Below are 17,932 nucleotides of genomic sequence, written 5' to 3' on the forward strand. Positions count from 1 at the left end.
CGTTTGGGTAGAACAGCAACAAAAATCTAAAGCTTCATATTTAAAATAATTGACGTTTTATTTGCTTTTCTCTGGAGTTTTTGTGTCTGTCGTGAACACTGTTTCTGTGTTTCGCGTTGTGTCGTGAAAGTCCTCGCGGGTCTGTTAGACTTTAATCTCCCCTGGCAACATCAATGTTTAGGTGAGCGAGTCCTTTCATTGTGTGGCACGTGGTGGTACTGCCCCCTTTCTGATACAGCGCTGAGAAGTGGAAAACAGAGAAACTAAGAGCAATAAGAAAAGCAATAAAAACAAAACCGTGTTTAATAAAGATGCACTTCATATGTTCTATATAATACTGTATACTTTCCCATAAACTTTTTTTTTTAGCTTACGCTCCTTGTAATTATACTTCATAGGTTTCATTTCAGCATTCTTTGAGATATTTCTATCTTATAATAACTGAATATAGAAAAAAAAACCATTCCTGCACAGTCACTGTGCCTGCATATACCTATTCTTATTTCCTCAATACATTCAAAGAATGAATGATGTTGTATAAAATAAAGATACACAAAGATAGATCAAGATGAAGAAATCTGTTATGATCATACACTTATTGAAATTATTTCAAATACACCATGTGTTTACTGGACGATGTTTATTTGCCATAAATATTGGTAAAAATAAAAGTCACTTTAAACATCAACTCAAAAACAACAACCTGAAACTGGTTCTGTGCTCAATAATTAATACAAAACATTAAACTTTTAGTCAAGACAACGTCTTTACCATCCCACCATCAATGTTTGACAGTCTAATAATAGAGTCACTCTGATATTCTGATGCCTGTTGAAACCAATTTACCAAATACCAACTGAGCTATGAACTATTCAACTGACAAATGAAGCTATTCATAAAGGCTATGAGTGAGTTTTTAAAATAGATTAATGTAGCTGGTCTGAGGTCTTTAGGTTTAAAATGCATACTGTACTTCTCCCTATATCGGTAACTGACATGTAAAATATTTTAAGTATGAGTTTGTGCATTTCAGTGTTTATCAAAGTGTGTAAACATTTTTTGCCCTGTATTGACTCATCTACACATTTCTTTTATTCCCCTCAGTATATTGCATAAAAACTGTAAAAACTATTTACACAAAATTACAAAGGTAGCTTTGGCTCGGATAAAACATTAAAAATACAGACACTGCCTTGTTTCTGTAGAGAAACGAATATTTTCTAATGCCTAGAAATTATATTATTAACAACCACTGGTTTTTATCCAGAAAACATGTGGAAACAAGAGAATCAGAATGCTCTCAGGTTTATTCTATTCCGAGTAAGATCTTCAGTAGGACTGTCTGGAAACCAGACTGACTTCTTATATCAGATCACAGCACACAGAAGTATTTCTCTGTTCCACTTCCTACATGGAGTTCCTCAGCCCAGGCAGAGTGAGATCATACCTTCAGAGAAAAGAAGCATGAAATGTTCATAAGATCATTAAGCATCAAATAAGCATGCATACTCTGCTTTTTTAGGGTCCATGCCCTACAACCAGATTTGGTCAACCAGTTCTTTACAAAACGTGTATTTGTTGCTGCAAGTTAAATGAGTTTTCCTGTTACTGGGTGGCTCTATTGCACAAAGTAATAAGAATTCATTTCCACTGAGATGTCAAGGAGGCTCGCAGAGTCACAGTCATGAAAAATTGATCTTGTTTCACTGGAATCAGACTTGTGAAATTTGAAAATGGACAAAATGGAGAAGTGCAGATAAAATAACAAATATGCAACTTCACCAGGAGTTCAGGTTGGAACCATTATTACGTAAGAACCATAGCATAACTGTTTCCAAATCATGTTTAACACTCGTCTTTTAAAAGCACACAAACATTTGCCATTTGAAGAGATCATCCTGTTTTAACAGGTGTAGTTTATTATTGTTTTGCTGAAATATGCAAGGCCTTTCCTTGAAAAAGGCATCACCTGGACGAGAGCATAAGTTCCTCTAAAGCAGTGACAGTGACTTTCCAGATGTGTAAGCCCTTAGATTGCAAGTCTTTACTTGTTTTTTTTTTATATATATTTCAATATTTTAATAACCTGTTGCCAAAAAATTTTGTTTCTTTTCAGTTTCACTTACTTTTCTATCCCTTTGTTGCCCTCTCCCAACTTTTCTGGACCATGTTACAGCTATGAAATTTGAAATAAGGTAATACTTTCTTGAAGGTTTCTCAGTTTAAACATTTCATATGTTTAAATTCTATATTCTATTATGGGTTTATATATATTTGCAAATCATTTTGAATTTTTATTTATGTTTTACACAGTTTCCTAACATTTTTGGAATTGTGATTGTTCTCTGTAATCTGACCACAAGTTTATCTGTACTTCAGCTAAATGAACTAAAACACAGAAACACAGAAACATTTGTCTTCTTATGCCTCACAATTGTGTAATTGGTACAAAAACAATGTGAGACTTCCATAAAAGCAGCAAGGAAGTTCCAGGAAGTTATATAGAAAAAAGGAAACCAGTTAAAAAGTGCCCAGCAACAAAGGTGCAGGCAGATTTTATTACTGCTGGACAAAGCCGCTGTAGCTGTTTCCATTATTTGTGCTAAGTCAATGAGCTGCAGGCTTGAGCTTCATTTACCACCAGATAAGACAGAGGAATAGAGAACCATCAATCTTATCTAACTCTCAGCAAGAAAGTCAATATGTGAATTTTCCTCAAACTGTTCCTTTAATTAAGCTGGTCAGGGAGGATTTTCTTTACAAACTGATGACCGCAAGACAATAAAAGAAGGAAGTATTGATACTTAAAGTCAGCACATTCACATTCAGTGTCACATAAATCTAATTGTAATAAGAGAAAACTGGCCCCCTTACCACGCTGTGACGCCTTTGACTAGATCGATTTCTGATAAATCTATTATTACCTGCAGAAAGAAGCAGAACTGCCATCAGTTGTCTGGAACAAGCTGCAAAAGTGTGATAGTGAAAGCAGCTAGGATTTCAATTTATGCCACATATGAAGAAAATAAAATAAATATTTAAACCACAATGAAGAAAAGTAGGAAAATGAGAGGTCGCATATTTGTCTGAAGAATGAGTAAACACATAAAGCAGTTTAGCTGAGTTAGAGAGATTTAAGCTTTTAAGGCTTTGAAGCTTGTGACAGGAAGAAAAATGCAGAATTTACCAGGAGCAGCATGAGTGTTATTAGCACAAAAAATATTGCTTATTTTTGTTACAATTGTTATGATAGCAGTACTTGTTATTTAAAAATATTTTAAAAATAGTTTTTCAAGTTATATTTTCATAAACCATGCAATATATGTTTAGGATTTTTTTTAATAAAAAGCAAATCTCAGCATAAATATGTATAAGAAAAAAAATGTACATGTATAAATATTGTTCCATATATAGTTTTATATTTTTTTTATATATTTTAAGACCTCAATACCAAATGAGTAGTTCAGCTTCAAAATGAGCTTAACATACCGAACCTATGTCCTTTCTCTCTTGAGAGACTAAAATGCTGTTGTTTTTCACAGACACATCCAACTTCCTAGCTTGTGCCTCTTGAAGTAACACATCAAACTCAAACCTGTGATGAAAGCAGGTAAAGAAAGTGACACCATCTCAGTGTCTGCTTTAAAGACACACAAACTACAAAGTATAAAAATATAAATTATTCCTTTACAACAAACAAATGGTGAATGAGCGTATTAGACTTACTTTTCATTGAAGACGGGATTGATCATCCTCTTCTTGACATGCGTCTTCTTACGATGCTTCCAGGTTTGGTCGGGGAGGAGATACAGGCGGACATAAGAGTCTGTGCCGTGCTCACTGCAGGGCAACAAGTTCCTGTGTGGGAGAGGCCACGGTATTTAGGAGAACTGTTTCTGTATATTTTAATCTAAGCCTTTTAATAACTTAAATGGTAATGAGGACAGATTTTTGTGACATACCTGCATCTGATTATAAAGACTATAAGCTTATGTTTCAGGGTTGCATAGCGTACATTTAGCTCAATCTCTCCAAATGAACCCTGATGATTCCTAATGGCTCTAAAGAGAAAAAATTGCAAAGGTCAGTTTCATTTTTATACTTTTTTGAAAATGCAGCATCCAGCTCAGTTCAGGATATCTTTGGAAAGGTTAGAAGTTGACATTAAAGGACACGCAGAGAACAAAGTCTCACTCTGGAAATAAGAATTCATCCGAGGGGTCAAAACTGGATGAAGTGATGGAGTTCTGCGACAGCAGGCTGTGAGAGGTCAGCCGGCGCACAATCGCAGATGATTTCCTTTTCTTAGATGCCTGGAAGGAGCCACGGCCTTGAGCTAAATAACCTTGATTTGGTGAAGCTGTCTCTTGGTTCGGAGTTGAGGGACCAGGGGTATTGTTGGAGGAAACTGTGTGAGAGGAAGATGGAGCATCGGAGGGACTGGAGACTGAGGTATTCCCTGCTTTTCTGGCCTGTTGCTGTTTGACTTCTGAAGAAGGATTGATGAAAGTCTTGGGTGGAGGCTCTTCCAAATTAAGAATCTGTGTGAGATAGAAGACATGAGCAATGCTACTTATGACAGAGGTGAATAAGACAATGAGAAAACCAACAGAGAACATTTGCTTTGTACAGGAAGACAGATGGATGTGTGTGTGTGTGCATGCCCACCCTGAGCGTGGCCTTGAGTTTGATCTGGCTGTTTGCTCCAGAGTGCTCTAGCAGGAAGTACTGGTCTAGAGTCAGGTCCGAGGTGTTGAGGAGGCGACTAAGGGGCAGGTTGAGAACACCGAGGTGATTCTTCTTCTCAGGCTCTTTGACCTGAACCACATGAACAAAAAAAATATTTAAAAAAACACAAATTACATTAACCTCATGAAGAGATCAGATAGACTGAAAGAGGTCTGGGTTCAGAATATGCTTCAGAATCATTTGTGTCAATTGTAGTAAAAGTTTCATTCTGAGTCAAAATTGGACAATTAAATGGGAACATGATAAATATAGCACTATATTTTTTTTTTATTAGCAGCAGTGATTATAGTCAAGTCAAGTTTAAAAACAATACTTTCCAAATGGTTGTTTTTGACAGCAATTTGTTCTGGATTAAAAAACAAACCTGAACAAAGAGCTGCTGCGTGTTGACGTCACGCACAAAGAAGGTGAAGCCCTCCTCCCACACCGGGTCTTTGGAAGCATACACAACCTGGAGAAACAGTGCATCAGTAGTAATTCAAGTTATTCACTGCAAAAAGATGACACAGTTACTGTGCTTTGCGTTTGTAACTGCAGTATTTTTTTCGACGGACTTTATAATAGTTTCACTGATCTAGAGTCAAAATGCTTCCAGATAAAATGCAGTCAAAATGTATTTATTTTGGATCACTAAACCTAAAAATGTTGCTTAAAACTGTTGGTAGGTAAGTGACACACGTTCTTATTTGAAACCAGAAATGACAAAAATTGAATTTAAGACTTGAATTTTGCCAAAAATGCAGGTAGGTGCTCATTTTCAGATGAGTTCTCATCCCAAACTATTCTTCAGTTTTATTGAATTTAGGCTTTTATCAAATTTCAAATGAATTGATATCTCCATTTGATCTGTAGACCTCTACTCTAACCTCAGTTTTGATCTTCCTGGTAGCGGAAATGGTCTAAAATCTGTAAATATCATAAAAGTGATCTTTTTCATTCATAACAAATTGTAACTTAATGAAAAAGGTGAAGCACTACCATTTAAAGCAAGTGCCCATACAGCTATAATAACAGCTTTAATGATCATATTTGATATCATAGGGGAAAGTTATGTGTTTTTATGGTAAAGTGAGAGCAATACCTTGCTTTTCTGAACATTGCTGTCAATGGAAAATTCAACAAAGCTGTTGGGAAAGGCTGCTCTCTTTGTGATCTGAAAACAAAGCAAAACAATGACCTGGTCAGAACATCCGTAGAGCTCTATTCCAATTCCAATACGGTCAAGTGGATCTGTTTCTTTCAGTCAGTGTCAATATAAAAAAACATATAACCTGCCTTGTAATTGTAAACCTCTGCAAACCAGGTTAGGTAGCAGTTTACATCTGTTCCATTTTTTTTTTCCTTTTTTTTGTGTGAATTTTGTCATAATTATGTGATGAATTCTGTGTGCTTTGTGAGATCTCCGTGACCTTTTTCCTATAACCGGGTGAATATTTTGGATTTTTATATTGACTTTAAATGTGTTTTGAAGAACTAGTTTATCTGGTTGTTTATACTCATATTTTAAATGTAGTTGATTCTGCAGGAAATCGACGTTCAAATTTTTGGTAAGACCAAGACCAAGTCCCATGTAATTAAATGGAATTTCACAGAATTTTATTTGAAATTACTGTGTAATTATATTTACCCACAAATCCTTAAAGGTAGGCACAAAAGGGAGGTAACAAGTCAGCTTTTTTACAGGAAACAAAGAATAATTATAGTAAATGTGATTGCTGCATAACCAATTGTAAGCAGTGTTTAATTAATACAGTGACCGAGGAATCCTGCGAACACTCAGGATGAAGTCCTCATTAGGAGAATGGTTCACGGTGTCTCTATGGATTTGTAAATGTCATTTATCAAATGTATGTATGAGTTTGAGTGGGATTATATAAACATATAATTGCAACTACTTTACTATTTCATTTTTCACCTGGATTCTCTGGTAGCATTCTTATGACACTCCTTTCATAAAAATATTATTTGGCTTGTACAAAACCAAAATTGGGAGTCTTCCAACAATAAACTGCAACGTTCTTTATTCAACTCTGTAATAAACCACACCACCAACTAAGACGAGGAAGAAGAAAAACATTTATCCTGACAATCATTACTGAAGCAGAAAAAAATACTAATGGCCAACCTCCGTCTTTACACTTCCAAATAATGATGCATAAAGATAAGAAATTAAGTTTTCAGTTTATTTTTATCCTGCATTTTCACATTATAACCAGCAGAGGACAGTACTAATGAAATTAGGAAACCTTGAATTGAGAAAAGAGTAAAAGAGTTTTGTTATTTAAAAAAAAAATCCTCAATAATTCTACCAGTTGGTTTATAATTATCTAAAATACCAAATGAATGGAATTCATATCAATTATGAAATCTGTGAAAGTAGAACCTTAATTTTTTTTCCTTTTGTTTCCTCCATGTTCTAAGTTTCCTTCCTGCATGTTTCTTAAGGCTGGGAAATTTAATCTGAACATGTCTCGGTTCAAGGAGTTAGATGAAGAGCAGCTGGCAATAACAGGCATATACAATTACAGGCATGCGCCAGACAAACTGGAAAGACCACCTCTGAACACGCACAGGCACATCTAGAACAGCTACAGAAAGCAGATGACCTGACTGATATGGTGTTTTGGCATCAATACACAAAAGCACTATCAGCTGCAGGACATTGAAATGAATTAAATAAAAGTAAAACAAAGCTTTTGTTTCAATATGCTCATCTATTATTGTAAAAGAAAACATACTCTCACTGGCAAACTCAATAAGCTTTGGGCTCCCAATAACCCCCAAAATCACGGATATTTTTATAAACATGTTTAGGACAGAAAGACATAAGGGTCCTCAATGTGATCAAAACAAGTGATAGTGAAGGACTTGCTTTGCTGTCTCTATTATTAGAGCTAATATTGCACATTTGATCCAAATATCTGTATAAATTTGGCATTAAAACAAATTGCAACAAGAAAAACAAGGACACAGCCTGATGCATTAATGCTAGAAAAGCTGTCGTCTTACCTGCGCTTCTTTTGAGTTCTTCCTGAGCCTCTGGTGGTCTGAGGTCTGAGCAGGACAAAAATACAGCTGAGAACATTTGCATGACAACAACAAGAACAATACTACTTATCAACAGAAGGTGCTTACAGGTAGATCTGTGGCATTGTCCAGATACACCGCAAGTATGGCACAGGCAAAGTTGTCATTGGACTGGGAGAAAATGTTGTGAGAGGAAAGAAATGTGATTTCCACAGCAGTTGGACACTGACACACATACAGCTGCTGCTTTTAGTTCAAAGTGAAATATACAAATTCGAATGTTATTTTGAAGAAATAGTGGGCTGCTGTACCTCCTGCAGTAGGCTGGTGTCAGTCTGAAGGGAAAACCACTGGAGCTTAAGATGAACTTCACCGTGTGGCACATCCTCCAAAGGAAACCACTGCAAGAGGATGTTTGAATGGCTTTAGTGCAAATAGAAAACCAGGAAAAATGGTAGCACATGCATTTTATATGAAACAGTGCACTGTGGTACAGAAATGTTGTGTTATGAAGATTAATCTATTGAACATTGATTTATTGATTAGCATTCAAATATCTCAGTGAATGCAGAAAAAAGATCTACCACAAAGTAAGAAAGCACGAGACAAGGCTAATCAAAAGGTATTGGCTGAAGCATTTGCTTATTACGCCAACCCTTTTAACAGAAGATCTTTTAGCATGCAGCTCATGTACATACGGCTCGAAGCAAAGAGTAAAACAAAACAAAGAAAACAAGAGTTTCAGTATTATTATTATTGCTCTTTTCACTCTTGATTTATATATTTTTCTAATACTCTATTTTTAAACATGTCTTTAAACAAGGAAAATGAACTCCACCGTTTTAAATCACTGTGATAACTATTCCACAGGTTAACTCCTCTAACAGAAGCACATCTCTGCTTTATGTTCGTCCTTATCTTGTTTTTTTTAAGAAATCTGTTCCCCTTAAGTCATATTGACTCTCTCTGACTTTAAGCAGCTTCTGGGTACTGTGGCAAAGCAAGTTGTTTTGTGCTTTATCTGTGCCATTTTATATTCAACTAAATTATAAAATTTCAGGGTATTCAGATTAATAAACAAAATGTTAGTTGGTTCTATATAGTTCGATTGATTTATAATTCTTATAGCTCTTTTTTGTAACTCGGAAATAGGAAGAGTATTTGTTTATATGCATTACCCCATGTCTCAAGACAATAAGTCATATGGAAGCAACAGAGAACAATAAAGTGTGTATAATGATTTCTTGTTCAGGACATGCTTTGTTTTGTAGAGAATAGCAATGGTTTTTGAAATGTTTGCTTTCACGTGGTTTCAATGAGACTTCCAGCTAAGCTTATCATCAGTTATCACTCCAAGAAATTTATTTTCGTACACTCTTTCAGTTTCAATTCCATTAACCCTTATTTTAGATACATTTTTCATTTGTCAGCTCTTCAGGGTAAAAGATCTCACCTGATCCATTTGTTTCTCTCTCTTCACTTCTCCCAAATCGAGCTTATAGCTAAAGCAGACAGCCAATGTAAAATACAAATCACATTGTTAATGTCAATATTAGTTAGATTTTTTATAAGCTCTTCATAGGTAAGAATCCACTGATGCCAGGAACTTTGAGAAGGGCTTTTCTTAGAATTTTACTGAGGCATAACTGACTCTGCACGAGGACTGCGGCCTGCATGATGAGATAAGGAAAAGCCAAGAAAAACATCATCATAACTCAAAACTGTACGACATACCTTCCAAGGAAATCATCTTTATCTACATCTTCATCATACAGCTCCACTTCTAGCTCTTGGCCAGGAGCCTCGTGGACAACAAACTGCACAGATAAAAAAAGCGAGGAAGTTTTTAAAAGCACTAAGACGACAAGGTTACATGCAGAAAATGGAATATTAGATACTGATGCTGTACAACAATACAATGAAACAAGTAAAACCGAAGACGAGTGACACACCCAGCATTACAGGGTATGAAATACAGTCATGTGTTTGAATTTTGTGTGGGGGAGTTCGTGTTAGCCTACCTCATACACTTCATTCCATCTTGGATGTAGATTCTTTTTCACAGTCTTGCTTTTGAAGTGTATGTTGCCCACTCTGAGTGTGGCATAGGGGTCTGATTTGCCTTTCACTAAACCCATCACGTATGTGTCCATAGCCAGCAGGTCCCTGGCTTCCAGCAAGTGGACCCTCACCACCCCCTATGAGATAAAAACACAAGATTCATATGAATGATAGTTTCTTTGTATAAGTAACAAGTAAAGGTAAAAATAGGTTTAAAGAGCAAATAGTTAACATATTTTTTTAATCTTAAAATTCACTGTGCTTATAAAAAAATCCAAGTAGCTGCTGGTTATAAGGCGAAGCTAAATGTGTGAATTGGAAATGTGATGGTACTTACACGAGGAAGTGGAAACCTCATTTGGTCCATTTTGACCTGGTCTATGAGGGGAATACACATGCGGTTGGGCAACACTATAAAAGAAGCAATGATGTTCATGATGGTCTCCTCTGACAGTGAACTGTAAAGTGAAAGATGGAGTGAGACAAGCAAACATCAAAAATTCTGGATGAATCGGTAATAATAGGATTATTTTTTTAAAGATTCTCTGACCTAAAGGCGGGGCTGCTCAAAAGGTTTGTCATGCCAGTCCAGTTTATTTTTAATGTCTGAAAAAAAGAGCGCTTTCGATAATATTAAACACACAACTACACTTCTCACAACTCCACACTGAGAAAATCTGTGGCCACTTACAGGGCGGCGAATGAAGAAAAAAGTGACTCCTCCCACCAGCGGTGTTTGACCAATAAGAGGCTCTAAAATAACTCTCATCATCCCCTGGAGCTGGAAGATTCAGTGAAAGTTTTACAAGAATAGTAAACATATGATACAGATGATGGAGAGAAAACAGGAAAATGAGATGCTCACTTTAACGCCTTTCACACCAGCTGTCATTGCTGAGTTCATGTCAGCACGAATGTCCACATCACCGTCATAACTGCAGAGTAAACTGAGCTGGTCAGACATAAATGATGGCAAGAGAAAACATCCTGCACACGACTTAGAATTTAAAGTAAAAAAAAAAATGTATTTGACCGACCTTATGTTCATGTCCAGAATCACTTCCCTATGTTCCACTTCATGTGTGTAGGCTCTTATTCCAGTGATCTTGAGAGGCTGAAAATAAAGAAGCATTTAAAGAAAACCATTCAGCCACAACACATCACCTCCAACGCATTTCCAATGAATAAATGTCACTGGATATTAGGGTGGATTTCCAGGAGAACAAATACAAACTCGATTTAAAATGTAAATAAAAGCAAAATGCAAAATTTGCAAATCCCACAGACCTATAATTTATTCACAGTAGAACTGAGAAAATGGACCATTTTAAGAAAAAAAATACTCATAGTTCATTTTGAACTCCATGTCTTAAAAAGGTTTGGAGCATCTTAGAAAGAGAGAGTTTCTAAGAAGTAATGATGGACTGCAAAAACATGGATTGCCTGCAGTAGAAGAACTTTCACCAACTAAAAACATCAGAAGCAGAAAGAAGAGTGGTAAACGTGACTGCATCCCAACTTTTCTGAGACGTGTTGCTGCTATCACATTCAAAATGAGCTAACATTTTTCTTTAAATTATGTATTTTCTCACTTGAAATATTTGACATATTTTGTGTTCTGTTGTGAATGAAATACAGATTTATGAGATTTGCATTGCGTTCTGTTTTTATTTCCATTACAGTCACCCTGTAATGTGTAGGGAGATGAAGACCCGAGTGCAGACTGAACACGAGTCATTGATTAGATCGTTGACAGATTTCAGAAAAGAAGCAAAGAATAAGGTACCACAGTATAACTGAAAAGTTGCTGAAAAACAACAAACTTGGAAACATACTAGGGCTATGGAACACTGAGAAAGGTGAACAGAAGTGCTGACAAGGGGAGACAGAAACTATATATATATATATATATATATATATATATATATATATATATATACATACATACACACACAGTGGAACGAAGCACGCTACAAGCAACCAACTCCCAAAATGAAGCAGGAAAAGCAAACCTTAACAGGGAAAACACACAAATGAAAATGAAGGAGACTCAACGCAACAGGAAGTGACATTGAGGGAAGAACTAAACTCTAAAGCAACTGAGAACTAGGAACAAAACAAAACACACAGAACACAGAATGAATGAAGTAAATGTAAACACTAAATAAGCCAGGAATTAAATAAATAATTAAACTAAACAAAACTTCAAAGTGCAAAAAGCTCAAAATGCTGGGTAGCAGCCACAGGACCATGACAGACCCAGTTCGTTTTCAGAACTGCACAAATCAAAGACACTCACAATGCGCCCAAAGTGGATTTTGGTAAAAGTAAAAGTTTTCAGTGAAGGACTGGAGAACCTGATGGACTGCTGGATGTTTTCTCTAAGTAGCTTCTCCATGTACGTCCCAAAAAAAGGCCACGCCTGCTTCAACACCTGACAACACATGACCAAAAAAACATGTGAACACTTGATTCAGAATAGCAAACTGAAATGTACTCACAACGTTAACTGAGATTAACACTAAAAGGCTTAATGTATCAAATGCTTTGTTTAGCTTTCTAAAATTACAACTTAGTTGTAAAATGTTTTTGTTAGTAATTATTTAATATAGTTTGCACTTCCTGCAGTCTCCGTGTTGCTTTCAGCTAATCTATCTCTGACTTTGACCTTCTGTCCTCATGCTTTGCATCAAGGTGTAGGTTTTGTGTACTCTAGATCAGCAGGGCCTTAACCAGTTCGTGTTATAGAGGAATAACCGAATATCTTCTGGATTGTGTTTATTTTCAGCAGAATAGAAATCACAGTAATAGCTACAAAAGGTATATAAAGGCATAAAAGTTATCTGGCAGCACGGTGGCAGGGTGGATACCACTGTTGCCGCACAGCAAGAAGGTCCTGAGTTCAGTTCCTCCATCAGGCTGGGGTCATTCTGTGTGGAGTTGGCATGTTCTCCCCATGTTTGCGTGGGTTCCCTCCGGGTACTCTGGCTTCTTCCCATCGTCCAAAGACATGCAGTTTGTGGGGATAGGTTAATTGATTAATCTATATTGCCCATAGGTGTGAATGCAAATGGTTGTCTCTCTCTGTGTGTTAGTCCTGCGACAGACTGACGACCTGTCCAGGGGCGTACCGCGCCTCCCGCCCTATGACAGCTGGGATAGGCTCCAGTGCTGCCTGCAACCCTGAAAAGGATAAGCGGAAGCGAATGGATGGACTATAAAAGGTATTATTAATGTCCTGTTGTGTGTATTGCCCAGCTGAATGTCTGACTGTGAGTGACTTTCCTTTGTTACGCTGGAGTTGATTTGCTAGGAATTTGCTTGATTTATTATTTTCTTTGAAATTGTTATTTCTAGGTTGTGTTCTTACATAAAATATTCTGTAATTCTCCCCATGGTTGTTGGCTTGGGTTTGTTATGTGTCTGTCTGTTAGTTTTTTTTACTTTTCCTTCAATAGCACATTCCAATTTTTGTCCTGTTTTTTCTTCTATAAGGAGCTTGCTTTTTCTGTTTAACAAAGTAAAAAAGGAGTTGTACAAAGAAAATCATTTGTTTCTATGAACTCTTTCTTTTTGTGTCAATTATGTCCATGAATAGGGACCTGGGTACAATTAAAATCTATAACATTTCCTGTATGAGGAGAACTTTTGTTTTGTTTCTGCCTGAAAACAAATACCACATACATTCCAAAAAACAAGTTGCTGCTTGTCTGTGTCACTGCATTCAGAATGCTGTGTTGGGTTGAGCACAGGTAACTGACTTGGCCATTGAAGAATATCCATTATTGCCCTGCGAAACTCTTACACTATACTTTGGGTAATTGTCCATTTGATTTTTTGCTCTGTGAATGATAGATCTACCTCTTTAAGAGTGTTCTTGGCCTGGTTAGATGCAGTGAAGTTTTTCTTAACCATGGAAACAATTGTGTTATAATGCACTTTAGTTGTCTTCTGTGGTCTTTCTTTGCTTTTGGTGTTGCTGAGCTGGCTAGGGCATTGAATCTTTGTAAGAATATACCAGATTGTTAATTTGGCTGCAGGTTTTTGCTCTTTCTGTCTCTCTCTTTCTCTGAAAGGTTTTTGTTTTGTTTTGTTTTAGTCTCATAAAGTCCTTATTCACATGCATCAGCATGTTTTAGGAACTCCCATAAGTTCATTAGGTGACCATAAACTCTGATCAGTAATCTGGTAGGAATGATTCCTGGGAATTGTGGATGGAAGGACAGATGACAGACACCTCATCACTGCACAAACTCATCTGCAAGGTGAGCTGAAAATACTATACTTTAAAGTAAAGCTGGAAGTCAGCACTTCTATCATATATTGACTGTTTGATTTCAAATCCACTGTTGCGAAATACAGACGAAAAATTATTTTTTAAAAAAGAAGAGAAGAGAAACCTTTATTAGTCCCATACGTAGGAAATTTGTTGTGTCACAGCAGAAAGTGGAGAGTGCAAGTTACAGTAGTAAAACTTATCATTGTCCAAGATTTAATGGACCTAAGTGTAGCTGATTCAATATTTACAGACTAACTGATGTATTGGATACCAGATTTTATGATATTTGATGTGGGCTTATTTGGACATACTTTCAGTGCCAATTAAATCACCAATTAACTGAACATGCATGGAACAGGGTGAGCATGTAAACGCCACATAGAACGACAAAAGGTTCAAACCAGGAGTCATGGTGCTACCACTTCACACCCCCCAAATATGGGACAAGTAAGGTAGTTCTGACTCTCATTACATGCAGCACAGTACATTTTAAAAATAAGTGGTGCCAAGTTCTGGTTAGGTCTAACTAGACTGTTGAATAAACTAATCAACAATGACTCCATTTCTTTTCTTTTTGACTGATTTTTAACATGCCATAATTTTGCATTTATATGAAACTAACAGATTTTTCTTTAAATCTGTTAAAAATCATTATTTGGTGCATGTTGTTAGGTTCCATATGACATAAGCAGCAGATCCACTGTTGGAATGGCTGCAGTGTGCCTACATGTTCTCTCTCCCACATTTTCCATCTTTCTTCCAATGTTTGTGTCAAAATAAAGATGACAATTGTCATAAATTAGCCTAAAAATGCATCAAAAGAACGAAACATTACAAACATGGGCGGGATTCTACTTGATCTTAATGAGGTCACCTAAAGGTATCCAGTACAGCCCGATCCGGCAGGGAGGTGTGGGACGCCAGATCAGGCGCCCCCTGTTTTTGTCTTACTTCTCTCTATCGCCTTTTCTATCCCTTTCAAGAAGTTAGGCTCCATAAATGCTAAAGAGGTAAGTATTATTTCTCAGTTGCAGTGAATAGATAGAAAATAAACTGTGGGAAACTAAACAGAAGAAAGAAGAAGAGAAATAACAAGTTAACATAAACCAGTGACACACTCCAGGGCCTGATCAACCCTGGCAGGGCCTCCTTGGATGAGGGTGTCTAGTGATGATGGCCGAAATACCCGATGAATCCAATTTGTCCTAAATTTTAAAATCATAAGCTAGATCAGATCTCTAATCCTTAAACCTAACCAAGGAAGGAAAATGTCAGATTAGCCTGGGTAAAAGTCACACAACGATGCGTGCTGCTGACAAAGTTTCTGGGCTGCCTTTCCTCATAACAGCCATCCCTCAAGAGTCTCTCCATCTAAAGCAGTGCATTATCAGGGATTGTAGCATCTAGTCCTTCTTACTGAATCACCCTACAGTCCATATTCAAACCTTTTATGGTTGTAAAGCTGAAACAGTTGATTGTTATAGATACTTGAGACTCTGGCTGGATGATAAAGAGACTTTTCTACAAAAAAAAAAAGAAAAAAGATGAAGATCTGGTTTTTATATAGTTTTTTTTTTTTTAAATCTCATTCATAAGCTGCAAGATCATTGCACAACCCACAATTTTGTCTCCACTTGATTATGGTGCTATTGTTTTATGAGTGCATCTATATCCACCTTAAGGTCTCTAATGGGAGTTTTTCCTTCACACTGTTTCCAAAGTGCTTGCTCAGTGAGTCATATGTTGTCTGTATGCATTATTGTCGGGTCTAATTAACAATATAAAGCACCTTGAGGTGACTGTTGTTGTGATATGACGCTGTATAAATAAAATTGAATTGAATTAATTTGAATTAAATTCTGTGTATCACAGTGCATAATGTGAAAATTTTAAATTGTTGTATTTGTGCATCTGCAACTACTCTTGCACCTGTTTTTAGTCTTGGTATCTTTCTTGAAAAAGAGATTTCAATCTCACCGAGAGAACCTGTTTAAAAAAAAAGGACTTAATAGATAATATCACTCTTAACATGTGAAAAATGTTTGAATACTGTACCTTGTTAAGCCAGTGAACCTTCTCTACATCAGAGAATTGCACCTTTGGGGGAAAAGCATTAAAGTTAAAATCTTGATGCATGCTCAATCATCCAGGTAAGTCAATCTCCAAAAGTTGATTCTGTTCATCTGGACGAAGCGTTTTGTGGGAGAAACGTTTCGTCACTCATCCAAGTGAAACGTTTCTCCCACAAAACGCTTCGTCCAGATGAACAGAATCAACTTTTGGACATTAAAGTTAAAAGTTGATGTGTCACAGTGTCATGCATGACGGCGTTGGTGGAAGACGAAGAGGTGTGGTGATTAAAAACCTCCCTCAGAAGTTTAGGCTGTAACAGAAAAACAGAACATACCCAGGATGCCATCGGTAAGGCACTTCTCAGCTCGGTTTTGATCGCGCGTTTTTCATTGTCCACTAAGTCGATGGCTGATGTGATCCGGGCGACTTTCCATTGGCGATTTTTCTTCCAGTAGGTGAGCATAAACACGCACAGCAATACCCAGCTGATGCTGATGCCCAGATAGCCTAACAGATACACAGGGTAGCAGATGAACACCGCTCTCCCGCAGTACATCACGAACTCTATTATTACGTGGTTAACAGTCGAGGAGCTCAGCCTGTCCGTGCACTGCATGCTTTCGGACGGTTTCTGTGCCATCGGGTCAGACACGGTCTGAGGACCTGGTTCAGAAAACGCACTTATTGTATGATCAGAGGGCGAACAACTTTCTGTGTATTTCATTTCATTTTCATTTGAAAAGTAGACAAACCAGTCCTCCGCACTTACCTCGCGCTCATAGTAGTCCTAAACCTTCTCCGTGTTTTTTTTTAAACAAAAATAAATATGCAGGATAAAATGACGGAAATAAATCCAGACCTGGAACTTAGATTTCCACGCTGTATGCCTATTCTGCACCGGGAGGTGCTGTGTAAGTCAGTGCCAAAACACCCCGAACCATATTGTCGATGTTGTAACTACACAGTAACGTCATCAGGGCACGAGCGCACAATCACACGCACGTTGTTGCACTTTTGATTCCTTACTGGCACCTACTGTGTCAGTAGTGCGCTTCAAGTCAGGACTTTCCACGCACACGGAGATGTGCTTATAAGGTCTCGGTTCTCTTTGGATCTTAAAATTCCTCAGTGATGAAGTTTAACAAATACAGATACAGATCCTCTCTTACTGAACCCGACTTTATTGCGCTCGTTTAAGTCCCAAACAGACCGCATTTCTCTCCATGGACAAGAAAAAAAGGAACGGAGAAATAGCAGATGACGTAATTAACAAAAAGGAAACTTATATATTTTTTGTTACCAATTCTCATCTTTCTTTTATCATTATTTCAATTCATGTTTTCATTCATATCTTTATTTAGCTTCATTTGATTTTTTTTTTTTGTCTTTTTCTTAGTATTATCATTACCATCAGTAGTGGTACAAATAGTACTGGCGGTGGTATTATTACTTAGATTGTTATTATTACCAATATTTTTAATATTATTACTGATATTATTATTATTTAATGATGACTCATCTAACCACATAATGTAGATCCCCATATCCACGCATTGGGTTCAACCACATGAAACTCACACCCAGTTTTAATTGAATGCAAACTCTACAAATATGTACAAATGTTTGTTTGTTTGTTTGTTTGTTTGTGTTCTACTCTTTTTCAATGTATTCTTTGTCTCTTGTTTGTGTCAGTGCACATTTTCTTCATAGTTGTTTTTGGCAATGCTGATTAATTCTGGCATT

General features: G+C 36.8%; 1 protein-coding gene across 1 annotated transcript; it reads right to left on the minus strand.

Annotated features, from left to right (window-relative positions):
- Nucleotides 1-1,407: 1,407 nt before the first annotated feature.
- LOC146616604 (extended synaptotagmin-3-like) lies at nucleotides 1,408-16,829 on the minus strand. The gene is made up of 23 exons (XM_085375060.1): nucleotides 16,524-16,829; nucleotides 16,172-16,213; nucleotides 12,137-12,271; nucleotides 10,875-10,951; nucleotides 10,703-10,772; nucleotides 10,529-10,618; nucleotides 10,388-10,443; nucleotides 10,175-10,295; nucleotides 9,798-9,974; nucleotides 9,511-9,593; nucleotides 9,230-9,278; nucleotides 8,088-8,177; nucleotides 7,885-7,947; nucleotides 7,759-7,803; nucleotides 5,831-5,902; nucleotides 5,114-5,200; nucleotides 4,669-4,818; nucleotides 4,195-4,541; nucleotides 3,963-4,061; nucleotides 3,727-3,858; nucleotides 3,490-3,595; nucleotides 2,875-2,924; nucleotides 1,408-1,447 (listed from the first exon to the last, which is right to left on the minus strand). The coding sequence occupies exons 1-23, from the start codon at nucleotides 16,827-16,829 to the stop codon at nucleotides 1,408-1,410; spliced, it is 2,487 nt and encodes an 828-aa protein (XP_085231186.1).
- Nucleotides 16,830-17,932: the final 1,103 nt, after the last annotated feature.

Source organism: Diplotaxodon limnothrissa, linkage group LG16 (genome assembly GCF_057381915.1).
Source record: "Diplotaxodon limnothrissa isolate DT_005_m linkage group LG16, D_limnothrissa_male_GT1.1, whole genome shotgun sequence".
Lineage (NCBI taxonomy): Eukaryota > Metazoa > Chordata > Actinopteri > Cichliformes > Cichlidae > Diplotaxodon > Diplotaxodon limnothrissa.

Bases quoted from the DNA above. Each gene is read 5' to 3' on its own strand.
- LOC146616604 (XM_085375060.1), bottom strand. From the start codon at position 16,829: ATGGCACAGAAACCGTCCGAAAGCATGCAGTGCACGGACAGGCTGAGC. The intron at 10,296-10,387 runs GTCAGAGAATCT...TTCACTTTACAG, and splicing joins TTGAGCAGCCCCGCCTTTAG to TTCACTGTCAGAGGAGACCA. The intron at 3,596-3,726 runs GTAAGTCTAATA...CTTTCATCACAG, and splicing joins AATCCCGTCTTCAATGAAAA to GTTTGAGTTTGATGTGTTAC.